The 13,694-nt window shown below is 34.3% G+C and overlaps 1 protein-coding gene across 1 annotated transcript in view; it reads left to right on the top strand.

Moving 5' to 3' along the window:
- LOC110467400 overlaps positions 1–13,694 on the top strand; it is a 75,760-nt gene that overhangs the window by 23,555 nt on the left and 38,511 nt on the right. Inside the window, exons 5-15 of the mRNA XM_021524539.1 lie at positions 949–1,065; positions 1,519–1,620; positions 2,318–2,440; positions 2,778–3,051; positions 4,038–4,143; positions 5,611–5,812; positions 6,781–6,937; positions 8,232–8,358; positions 9,264–9,561; positions 9,864–9,968; positions 10,905–10,993. Of these exons, the coding sequence (XP_021380214.1) occupies positions 949–1,065; positions 1,519–1,620; positions 2,318–2,440; positions 2,778–3,051; positions 4,038–4,143; positions 5,611–5,812; positions 6,781–6,937; positions 8,232–8,358; positions 9,264–9,561; positions 9,864–9,968; positions 10,905–10,993 (1,700 nt within the window). The remainder of the gene's footprint in view (positions 1–948; positions 1,066–1,518; positions 1,621–2,317; positions 2,441–2,777; positions 3,052–4,037; positions 4,144–5,610; positions 5,813–6,780; positions 6,938–8,231; positions 8,359–9,263; positions 9,562–9,863; positions 9,969–10,904; positions 10,994–13,694) is intronic.

The raw sequence follows: 13,694 nt of genomic DNA, 5'->3' as shown, positions 1-13,694 counted from the left end.
ATAAATCCCCTTGGGTAACTATCATCGACTGGTTTACTTCTTGTTGACCATTATACCTGCAATACAATCAAGTCAACTTTTTATATTTTGACCTGTTGACGGAAACCGTCATATCCTCATTTTAAGAAGATAGACTTTCAACCAAATTTAATATACAAATAAAACTGTCTAACGTTCTTTTGAAGTATATTTGACAGTGTTTATTAGACTAACGTTTATGTATTGACACTGTTTTCATTCACAATTGAATACATAACTGGTTCTATCCACACGATCTTGTGCTGGTATATAAAGTATATGCTACTGTCTCACCCATGCAACTCGCAATTAGCATAGGACGTTAAATGAATAGTTTTATCATTAAAAAATTTATGTAACAAAGTATTTTTTTAATTTTTTTTAACCGTTACATCAAAATATTCATATTGTGTGTAACGAATTTTGTGTTTGTATTTACACTTTCCAATACTTCTTCAGTTGATTAACGAATTTCAATTGCCAAAAAAATAACGTTTATATAGGATAAATGTTTCAATTATTTAAAATTATTAATTAATATTTTCACAACGAGATTTTTGGAAAACAGTGAAGGGAGGTTTTCCGAGAATCATTTCTATATAATTTATAAAATCATGAAATACATACCTTTGAATAATGTTATGTGGCAAATATTTTGGTCTTTCTTTTTCTTTTTTGTTGACTTGAATCATATTTGAATCCTTTATTACTCGCAAGTGATAACACTTATTCAGATCAGAAGTATATAAAAATCAATGTAATACCAAACTAAGTCTTAGTAACGGTACGATTCAGAACATGAACATACGAATTGCCTTATGTCGTTACGTTCAGTGTCATTTTCTGTGCCAAAGATATTGTCATGATTATTTGACTTTTTCAAAAGGAACTGAAAATAAAAAAGATGAATATTTTAACTTTGTTTCGTAGATATCGATGAGTGTAAGCAGAATCGCTGTGATGAAAACGCTAATTGTAACAATATTCCTGGTTCCTTTGCCTGTACCTGTAAGGCTTTTTTTGAGGGAGACGGATTCTACTGCAAGCGTAAGTATACAAATGACAAAAATACGACCTGTCAGGAAGAAAACACTGAAATAGACTGAAGATCATTAATATCAGTTGGTTCACCTTGGTTCTCCTTTCCTTATACTTAGTATTGTATTTGTTAGGAACGTTATTTGTCGTTGAAACAATTTCAAAATCGCAATAGCATATCTAAATGTCTATCTTAACAATTTTAGAACAAATAATAAATCCTCCGCCTCCTCCTCCTCCAACACAAATTCGGGGTTTATTTCTTAATTAATTAATTAATTCTAACTTGTATAATATATCTATTTAGCGGAAGTTAGTCATTTTGTCACGTCCATGTAATCAATGTAATCCGGTAAATTAAAATCTGGTTTCAATATTATTGAAATAAGTATTGCAGATATTCATAGGGAAATGCATTGCTTTTTTACAAGTCTAATTTTATTTTGTATTCACTATCGTCAGAAATATGTCGGGTGGACTCAAACTGCCACGTCCACGCTAAGTGTATCCTGAAGCAATGTGTGTGTGACGACGGCTACAGTGGTGACGGCATCAACTGTATAGGTAACTACTACATGAACGATGAATTGACAAGTCATTATTATGCAGTGTTATGAAAGGTAAAGTGTAGAATTAAAAGTTAAATCTACTTCCAATCCTACACTTTACCTATGTTTCAATTCAAGAATTGTAATTACACTGTATCAATGTGAAAAATGATTACATCTCAAACGTAAGTATCTCTAAACCTGAATAAAAATACTTTTCTGATGCTTATCTTTTATATACAAGGGATACTACTTTGAGCCGTAAAACCCGCTGATATGGAAACCCCTCTGTGTGATCGTAGCTGTTGCGGTGGTACCATGTACTTAAATTAAAGAACTTTTAAGATTTAAACCCCATTCGGCTTTGTTTATGTACAAGATCAGGTATACATTATTTCAATGGGTATTGTTGGAAATATGCTAAAAAAAACATCAACAAAAATCCTCTGTAATCCTTTTAAAACAGCCAAAGTATTCATACCAGATATATTCGGCGACAAAATATATACATGTATGTGAATTACGATTGTAATATGTTTTTCATAGATAAACATAGGTATAAACGTTTACCTTAGCATCCATAACTTCTACAATAAATACACTCACTTATCAGAATCATAATATCATGATATATATATATTAATCACATAACAACTCATGCTAAAAATGGTATAGACGCCACGGTAAATTGCCAACCGTCTGTTTTTCCCCAGATATAAATGAATGTGAGACAGGGGATGACAACTGTCACATCAACTCTGAGTGTATTAACAACGAAGGCTCGTTCGATTGTAGCTGTAAACCTGGCTACGAAGGCAACGGATTAACTTGTACAGGTATGGCCACACATTAACGTGTACACAATTAAAAAAAGTTATAGACACTCTATATACGTAGTGTTTTTAGGCTGGCGTATAGATAGAACTACAGATGCTTTTTATTTTCCCCCCGAGATTGAATGATCTTTATGAACGTTGTGATGTTCCCCTTTCAAGCTTTCTTTCACCGAGGTTCCTGAAATCTTCAGTGAGCATATTACTTCTACTTCTTGAAGTTTCCATGAACGCAAATTTTGCGTTTTCATTTTCCTTTCTTTATCCCCCCCCCCCCCCCCCCAAAAAAANCTAACAGTGATAGTTTTAAAAGTCATTAACACTCTATTGCTTTCTACAGTGGTGCCACAAACGTGCGATGCGATTCTACAGAAAAATTCAAAGTCCCAGTCCGGTCAATACCTTATCGACCCTGACGGCACAGGACCCATCCCCGCCGTTACGGTTGAGTGTGACATGCGCTCAGACAACATTGGTGTCACCATAGTAAAAGTCAAGGTCGGTGTCAAGTTTGTGTCACCGTGGGCTCCCAACTTTGATTTGGAATACCTGGCAACCTTGGACCAAATAAAGAAGATAGCGAATGTTTCTAAATATTGTTACCAGGAGGTGGCGTAAGTAAACTTCGTCTAACATAACATTCAAATTTGTTAACGTACAACAATACGCATATTGAACATTACGGTTTTACATTTATCCCTGATGCTCCTTTAATGATGCCAACGTGTTTAAACTTTCGGTCCTCTAAGCATACAAAAGGTATCCGAAAATACTTTCGCTTATAATTAAAAATAAATCAAAAATTGAATAGATTTAAAGTATTTATCAATTTGATTAACATAAAAACAATACTACGCGCACGTGTCGTCAACGTTCAGAGTCGAGGCGTATGCTTTTTTTTAGGTCTTTCTTACCATGTTCTTTTCCCAGTCGAGTTCAGTGCGTTTGTCATGGTGAAGCTATATACAAAGCTTTGGCAACGAGGCATATTCACAGAATTTGTGAAAAAAATATTACAGGCGATACAATGTACCTTGTCAGATATATTCTTTTGAAAACTTTTAAGAATTTTATTTCAAACATTCAGAATTACATCTGAGAAATGTGTCATCTTGTATCTAGAATTTTACTGAACAGGTTGTGATTGAGCTAACCTTACATATATAAAACCAGTCTCATTTAGATCATAATTGTTACAAAATAATATTCTTTGGAAATCTTTGTTTTGTGTTACGCAATTTCCGTGTTGTCTTATTATCATTTTTATTATTACAGACAAAGTGAACGACAGAACGTCGTTAAATGCCTCATTTCGAATTTCAAATTTGATTTTATATTGAGTTACAAGTTCTCTGATTGGTCACTTGGTGATGTGACCACAAATTGCTGTTCACAATAGCAAGTTTCGGTCGTTTCATTTCCTTTATAAAAATAATACGTTTTTGACTGTCATTTTATATTCTACACATAAGATAAAATACTGCATGAACGTATATTTTTAGACTGGGAAAGTTACAATATGACATTCATTTCGATTCATATGATGATATTCACATGTCTTCACGATTGCATGAACTTGGTTCAATATTTACCGTTACAGAGCACAGTGTCGTTGGAATGCAGTGATGTTGGGAGGGAATACCTACTGGGTGGACGGCAATGGAGATAAACAACTGACATGGGGAGGGTCGTCTGTAGAAGGCATGGTAATGAAAATCACCCATGATATAAGGAATTTGTCTTTAGGTAGCATGGCTACTATACAAGCAGATGCTTTCGCGGGTGTGGATATACACGAGTTTTTTTCCATTTAGTAAATTAGCGCGAAAATTTCCGCATACGAATATTTTTATCAATTATAAAGATGATAGATTAAAAAGCTTCAAAGATGTGTGAACATTTCCACACTGCGATTATTTTAAAGAGTCATAATGCGAATATTTCCACACACGAAAATGTCCACTGTTGGATTATGGGAAGTCATACAAGATACATAGGGAGGGTCGCCCACAGATGAAGTGAAAGAAACATGAATACAGACTGATTGAGTAAAATGTGAGATGAAATAGTAAATGACATCATAAAAGACTCGGGGAGGGTCAACTATAGATTTTAGAAACGAAAAGCACAGCATCAGATTCGGGTTGCAGATAAATAAAATTATAGTATGCATAGAGAGTCGTCCATAAAAGTTTAAAACAATATAAGGAAAGAGTTGTCTTTCTATTATTACATGGAATTTTTCTGCGTAGGGAGGGTAGTCTATAGATGGAATGGTTTTTGCGTAGGGAGGGTCGTCTACAGATGGAATGGTTTCTGCGTAGGGAGGGTCGTCTAAAGATGGAATGGTTTCTGCGTGGTAAGGGTCATCTATAGATGAAATGGTTTTCTGCGTAAGGAGGGTCGTCTATAGATGGAATGGTTTCTGCGTAGGGAGGGTCATCTATAGATGGAATGGTTTTCAAGGAGGGACTTCTATAGATGGAATTGTTTTCTGTGTAGGGAGAGTCGTCTATAGTTAGATTGGTTTTCTGAGTAGGGAGTGTCGTCTATAGATGGAAAGGTTTTCTGCGTATGGAGGGACGTCTATAGATGGAATTGTTTTCTGTGTAGGGAGAGTCGTCTATAGTTGGATTGGTTTTCTGAGTAGGGAGTGTCGTCTATAGATGGAAAGGTTTTCTGCGTATGGAGGGTCGTCTATAGATGGAATTGTTTTCTGCGTAGGAAGGGTCGTCTATAGATTGAAAGGTGTTCTGCGTAGGAAGGGTAGTCTATAGATAGTCGTCACTTCATCGAATGCTTTCCCATGAAGGGAGTTTGTTTTTAAAGATTGGATAATTTGCCATCGTAGGGAGGTCGTCTAAAGATGGTATGCTTTTCTACGAAGGGATGCTCGTCTATAGTTGGAAAGATTTTAGGGAGAGTCGTCATTTATTAATAGAATGATAAAGTTACATCCGACACGAAAAGCACGGAACGATGATATTTACAAAATGTTTTCCTACCGATAACGAAAGTGTCAATCCAATGGTACTTAAAAACATACTTGACTTCAATGATCCACGCCGTGTTTTCACTATCACACGTGGAAATATAGCTAGAATACAGTACTGAAATCAAGGGTATTCCAGTAAAATAACGATTCACTTTGTTACTTGTTTGTCTGTGTATAGTGCCCCTGCGGACAGCTAGATGGATTCTGTCAAGTACGGGGATCTAACTGTAACTGTGATGGCTCTGCCAGCTTGGTGGAAGATGGCGGGAAAATATTACGACGGGACTTACTACCGGTACAGTCAGTCCATATGAAATTAACAGGAAGTCAAAAGTTCCGGACAAAGATTGGTCCGGTGGTGTGTAGTCCGAAACCTTTCGGTTAGTATTTTATATATCTGTGTGTAGTACGAAACCTTTTGGTAAGTATTTGATATCTCTGTGTGTAGTCCGAAACCTTTTAGTAGGTATTTAATATATCTGTGTGTAGTCCGAAACCTTTTAGTAGGTATTTAATATCTCTGTGTGTAGTACGAAACCTTTTGGTAGGTATTTAATATCTCTGTGTGTAGTACAAAACCTTTTGGTAAGTATTTTATATCTCAGTGTGTAGTACGTACGAAACCTTTTGGTAAGTATTATATATCTTTGTGTGTAGTCCGAAACCTTTCGGTAAGTATTATATATCTCTGTGTGTAGTACGAAACCTTTTGGTAAGTATTTTATATCTCTGTGTGTAGTACGAAACCTTTTGGTAAGTATTTTATATCTCTGTGTGTAGTACGAAACTTTTTGGTAAGTATTATATATCTTTGTGTGTAGTCCGAAACCTTTTACAACCAATAAAATTTTCTATGTGTCGTTTCGATGACTCGTACGATATGTTCACTGTCACATTCATCAGACAAATGACCAATGAAGCGTAAGCACACAAAGGTGAACATAGAAAATGTTATTGGTTGTGTAAAAAGAACTTCTCATAATCTTTTGGTTGATATTTTATATGTCTGTGTGTGTAGTGATTCTTCCTAGCTTGTATTTGCAAATCACTTAAATATTATCAAATTATATTTGTATTCACAATAGATGTCGTAAATCTTTAAAACTCAGACGTGACAATGTAGAATGCGTGATTTATTTATTTTTATGGAAACGACTCGACAATATATTGCAGATTAGTGTACCACTGGCACGTATAATGGTATAGTGCTGTATATATGATTACGTTATTTGACATCCTATGTAAGTGTTTTAGTAATATTCATTATATCATGCATACGGGGATGTTATATATTACATTGGTATTTGTTAACTATAATAACTAACAATGCCGATGCTGCTTGTTTAAGATATTCCAAAGGACTGTGATGAAGCTAAGTTTAGACTGAACCAGAAGAAGGACGGTGCCCTCGTTATAGACATTGACGGTCCAGATGGTGATGGGGAGCCTGTATTAGTACATTGTGACATGGAGACTTACCCACATGTTGGAGTCACTGTCGTACCGTAAGTACCGTCATTATCATCCCATTCATTCAGATCAATGTATCACTTTCTTACTCCACATCACCAACTCACACACATTGGTCAATGACACGTTGGTTTGCTAAACATCACATACCTAAATACATAAGTCAACCTATCCTGTACTTGTCCGTCGTATAGGTTGTTTTGCCTTCGTGATACTGCTAGCTGAACATAGTCTGTATCTCAGACCGACCCATGTCCGCTGGAACACTCCATACCTGCCCGTTACGTGCCTGATCTACCCGTCCGTATTACTTCCGATTAAACACAATTGACATTCACGCCTCTATTACTCCTTGTGTGTTATGATTTTTATGTTGTATTGAAATACTGACATTTTTTAGAATAATTATGATAACAATGTCATGGTATGACCATTTCCATATTCTACCCGTTATCAACCCTCGCCTGATATCAGCTCTCGAGCCTCTGGTCACTCGGGATGATATATGTATGAAGGTCTGGGATTGATAGTCAATTTTTAGTCAAAATTAGAGGGGTGAAATGGTGACGTCAAGTTAGAAAATCTCTTAATCATATAAGTAAATTTATTCTCATATTATTTGGTTGTATTTGATGTACCTTTGCAATCTTTTGCCACTGACCTTAGAAGAAGAAAAATGTAAATTTTTGAAATTAACTTTATTTGCACATAAAAACGCGAGAAAAGGCATACATATATTTCCATTCTTTTCTTTGGGATTGTTATACATTCTGTAAAAAAACCCCACTTGCATTCAAAGTTTTAAATAATGTTTAACTAATTTAAAAAAAAAATCATATTTTCTTCGGTTAAAAATTTGGCGAACTTGTATCCAACAGTATATTAAAGACTACGAATATTTGATAAATAAAAGGCATTCGAAACTTAATGATATTCCATACCCAAATGCAATATCATAAACATAAAAACCATATAATTTTCATTGACATCAATAATTCCTGAGAATATGAGTTTTTCTCAAAATCATCGTTAGAAAATAGTTAACAGATGGAAAATATTTATTTATTAAGAGTACCCGGCCTTTAAAAACCGCTTTATCGACATCATGAGTAACAATATGTGATCACATCATGGAGTCCTGGTGATAGCAAACATTTCGGAAGGTTTCGTTTTCCTACATATCCATAGTAGATGTTTCGGTAAATTAAAAGATTAAATACAATCTCTAACTTGTATGAATGTTGTAAGACCAACATATACAATATGAAGTGTATCCGGCGTGTATTCTGATATAGCCAGTTCGACCTGATTATTTGTGTTTTTCTTTAGACTCGTTGCCTCCCTCCCCACCGGTTCAGGACTAAACCCTATTGAGTATACAATTGAAAACAACGTAGTTCAGAAGATCGTCGACTTCTCACAATTTTGTGTACAAGAGGCTTCGTACACTTGTAAGGTATGTTCAGTAAGATTCATCAGTTTGGAAATATGTGATATGAAAGTTTTACTTTCTATAAAAATAATGTACGTATTTAACGTGTCGCGGTGTTTCAAGACCGACTGGTCCCTTTGTCAAGCTATGACTGAGTGAGTGATTTTTATTTTGACCTGTACAACGATGTAACGAAATTATATATTTGTTCATGTCACTCGACCCGAGACGTTTCGCCTATCGATACTGCATCAGATAAGATACATGTAGGGTGTAGACTAGCCCCCTCCCCTGTTATGTCTCGGGTCGAGTGACATAAAAATAATTCCAATTTCGTCACATCGTTGTAAAGGTAAAAAATAAAAATCGCTCACTCAGTCAAAGCTTGACAAAGGGACCAGTCGGTCTTGAAACGTCGCGACACGTTTAATACGTGTAGAAAGGAAAACTTTCATATCTTGTATGGTACGTTTTTATCATAAGTGAATTATTCCAATGTTTTCTTCATATCTTTATCGACAATTGCTCCGTTGATGTTTCAAATATTTATGTCATTAAAAATAAATAAACAAATAAATACAAAAAAACAACAACAATGAATATTGAAGACGATTTGAATTCATTGACAAAAGAGAATTTTCATTAAAAAATCACTAATTAATTTAAATTGAAAATCTCTCAACTGATGTTTTAAATACCAATAATTAAAAAATGAAATAAAAGAATACTTGAGGTTGTTTTATTTTTAATTAAATAGTATTGGCTTTCTTTATAAATGTATCAATTTTGGAAATATTGAATATGTTTAACCACATTTCTTTGATGGGGTACTTTTCATCTCATCATCTTGTTGACCTAGGCAAGCACAAACACACTAGAGGTACATAAACCAAATATTAGATATATATTTTTCCTATTTTTATTTGCAGAATTCTGATTTAAAAGGCTTTTATTTCACCAATATGAAAAGTCAGATGAGGGAGTTCTTCCCTGGAGGTTTGAGTCAGACGGGGATGTGTCCTTGTGGTTTAACAGGATCATGTTCTGATCCAGCCGAATCGTGTAATTGTAATGTGAAAGATGGCGAAACAAGGATGGATTTTGGTGTGGAATTCAACAAAGAAAATTTACCAATTACTGCTATGTTTTTTAATGACATAGGAACATCAGATAATCAGAATGCTTCATATACTCTGTCATCACTGAGGTGCAGTCAGCAATCTTTCTGTGAGTATTTGAAGTGGTTAAAATTTATAATTGTATAAACATTGATTATGATAAGTGTGATTGTTAAACCTATCATATTATAATATAACAATGTGAAAATTGTTTTAAGGACACAAACTTCAACACAATTCTTTCATAAAAAATATTCTCAATTATCTATTTCAAAGGAATTATAGTATGAGATTATCTAACATTATTTCATTATTATATTGCAACTTTCCTGTCATATTGTTAGTAAAATGTATGTATTGGTTATGATTATATTAACTTATTATTGTCGTCATTGAACTGACTTTTCGCAGCATTTGAGGCGAGTTGCGAGTCGTATCTGAGGGATCGAGGGAGGACTTACAGCTATACCTACATGTTGGACCCCGACGGTCCGGAGCCAAGAGATGGAGACCAAAGTAACAACAAAATCGTTTATTTATAATAGAGATTTACAATCTTATCCTTCTCTTTTTTTCCCCTAAGTTTTGAAAAGAAAAATATGAAGAAAAAAAAAATGAAAAAAAACTATTTATCCTTTCATCGTTTGTTGAACGAACGTTTTACATATTGCATTATTGGTCCGTACCTTTCGTCTCTTAACACTAAGAATCACCTTCATGTACAGTGATTTATTTTTCATTATGATAAAACAAATTTAGCTTTTTTCTCCAGACCCAAGGAAACTACTCTTGGTGCCTTCACCATAAATTTGCGACTATAATATTATTCATTTAAGTAATTTTACAGCAGTGAATGATAGCCAGTTTCTGAACTAAATACTAGATTTTACATACTGTACGTCTTATAATAATATTCCATTTTTCTATTTCAAATCCGGGTAAAAGGTAACATTTTAGGACGAGTTTTAATATAGANTTCGGGTATGCATAGTATAACTCCCAAAATAATCATGATTAGTCTTTATTAATAAAATCTAAAAGGACAGAAAACAGTGTTTTTTTAATTAAAGACTATTTATTTATTTCCGCTGTAATTTCATTACCGAACCGCTTCAACACATCTGAAGTTGGAATTACAAATAACGCGCCTAACATTGCGGTATATGACGTAATCACTTTTTTGTGCTGTCTTGTTTAACGTTATACGACAAACCATAAAAATAGCACCTTAGAGAAATAGCCAAAATCAAATTATTCCTATATTTCTACAACGTTCCTATTGCGTGTGTGATATACCAATTGTATGTCTTCAATATTAGTCAAAGTGATTACTTATTTTGCTAAATCAGCAAAAACTAATTTCTCATCGTAATATGTAACCCATTTTTTCCAAATATACATTTATTTACTTAAAATAAAATGTTTATTTTGTGTTTGCTTTAAAATCAACAGATAATGTTTCACCTTTCCCTGTGGAATGTCAAATGCACGAAAATCCTCCACACGCAGTGACAGTTATCCGCCACGAGTCAGAAGGATCGGTATGTACAATTCTAGTTCAAAACATGTTTACGAAGATAAGAAACAGTCAATTATTATTTTCCATGCAACCGTTCGTGCGTTTAAATCTTGGCTCTCAGCCCATTGAACAACAATCCGATATACTGGGCAGGGACTTGAAAGATAATCTAATCAGGAGAGTGGTCAGAGTAATTTAAAAGGATATTCCACCTCGTTACATTTTACCGGTAAAATATAAGAAAGTATTGACTTAGTGAAACCTTATATCTTAACAGCTGTGTTTATAAAAGAAATGTTGAATCTTTACATGTAATTGTACAAGGTCGATTATATATTGACCAATCATAACGGTGTTTTCTATTAACTGCCATCAAAGCGCAGGTATTCTGTTCAGCTCCAGATAAAGCTAGGGTGGAATAAGAAATTGTTTTGTACATACTCTAAGTTGTTTACAAAACTACATTGTTGATAATGTTCTGTAAGCAAATCGTACTCGATCATTCAGAATGGCGTGCAACATCGACTTAGTGCTTATTGCAACTTCCGACAGCTATTGTGCGTTCCAGTGCTGTCGACAACACCGCCGGCCACATCTCTACATTGTTAAAAAAAATAATGATCACAAGTATGAAATATCATAGCAATCAAATTTTAAATGCGCGTATTACTTTATCCATACTCAAGATAAAGTCATTCGTTTGTTCCTAGGCGTAAAACCTCCTCATGAACTAACATTTTGTAACGATTTTCCAACATAAAAAATCAAAGCAAAGAGGAAAGACAAAAGAAGCTAGCTGATGTCAAATTGTTGATCTATATGTAACTGTATGTATCTTATGTAAGATACACATGTCTGATGTGGGGCACCATTTGACATAGATGGACTCGGTAACCTTCAGTCCTGGAACTCGTTTTATCTAAATCCTAAAGTGCATAAACAAATATCGTTTTGTCAACAAGCACTCAGTACATTATCAGCTGACGTTCTGAAATGTGACGTCATTTAATGTGAAACGTAACGTCATTTAAGTGTGATTTTGGCAAGCTGAGGCATATCTTACACAAAAATGAGACAAAATGGCATCGCCTCACGGAAATATGCAATAACTACTGTTAAGTCTTTTTGTACATCTCTTTATTTATATCATTCTATGGTAAACAATAAATATGATCTTGACTTAACTGTAAGTTATCTAGAAAAAATACTGCTGCATTACTTGTTATATTCTCAATGTCTTTGTCAGTTTTATCCTATTAACGAAAGAAGATGTAAGACAAAAAGAACCAACTATTACAGGAACACGTACACGTTCAATGTTCCATCTTGGACGCAAACGGTACGGAAGTGCTACGCAAGTGCTACAGAAACAGTACGCAAGTGCTACGCAAACGGTACGGAAACGGTTCGGAAGTGCTACAGAAACGGTACGGAAGTGCTGCGCAAGTGCTTCAGAAACGGTACGGAAGTGCTACGCAAACGGTACGCAAGTGCTACGCAAACGGTACGCATGTGCTACGGATGACGCTTACAAACTGATTTGTTTGTGGTGACAAGAACGGTTTTACATAAAAAACGGAAGCATATGAAATATCTAAAAACGAAACAAATATACCCACAATGCATAAGAAGAAACGTCAGTAAACTGTAGGCTTCGAGGAGGCACATAAGAATGTTTTAAATGTTTCCTTTTCTTTTGGATAATAGAGTGAGTGTGATACAAACAGAAATGTCTCGCGATTTATAAAGATAAAGGTCGATCAAATATTGGTATTATTTCCATCAGAAAGAACTGACGTACGCTAACAGATCAACGCGACACACAGATAATTATAAGTTATGATCAGAAGTATTTCAACCTGCTAACCGAATGAGACAAATAATTATTGACAGGAAGTAAATTGGTCACGTCTCTTTTGAACGAGAAATGTAATAATTAATAAGCCTAATAAAAAAATAAAAAATGAACGAATTTTTAGACTCCTTTGTTATTACCTTTATATCCATTTTTTCTATCGTCTTAAATACTTATATACACTTCTAGATTTTTCGTAGGAATATGAAGACCGATAACTTATTTAATTATTAGTACATGCAAAAACATGAATCGGAAGTTTGAAATGTATACATGTAATAACATGTCTTATAGGCCTATTTATCAAATTTCATTTATAGATAAACAGGTTTTTGTTATACATATTTTATTTTATTATGAAAATATAGTTGATTCTTGTTTTAGTCTACATTGTATATTGATTGGGAAGTTTTATTATATGATTGAGTACACGATAATGTATATTATTTTTCAGTTTGAAAGGCAAGCGGTGCATGTAGGTAACTGTTGTGAAGAAGAAAAATAACATGTACTTAATATATGTACTTTTTCATTCATGATATGCACCTTTGGTATTAATAAGAATATAGGTGTTTCTTTGCTGACTTTTCTACAGCAGGGGCGGATCTATAATTTTTTAAGGGGTTGTTACCATTCCAGATTTTGATACTCTAGCAGTGCATGTACACTACAATTCAGGATTTGAAAAAGGCAGGACGCTGACCAGAAAAAGGGCACTTTTAAGCGCGCCACATGTTTTTTAAGGGCATATTTTAGCGCATCAGAGTTTTTTTGGGGGCAAGCAAATTAGTATACTTCATACATTCTCTTTGTATAAGGTTTCATTTTCTTTTTTCTTTTGATTTTTGTGTTTACTTTCAGCTATGAT

This window comes from Mizuhopecten yessoensis, unplaced genomic scaffold (assembly GCF_002113885.1).
Source record: "Mizuhopecten yessoensis strain PY_sf001 unplaced genomic scaffold, ASM211388v2 scaffold11173, whole genome shotgun sequence".
Taxonomy (NCBI): domain Eukaryota; kingdom Metazoa; phylum Mollusca; class Bivalvia; order Pectinida; family Pectinidae; genus Mizuhopecten; species Mizuhopecten yessoensis.
This window is presented reverse-complemented; position numbering and strand designations above follow the sequence as displayed.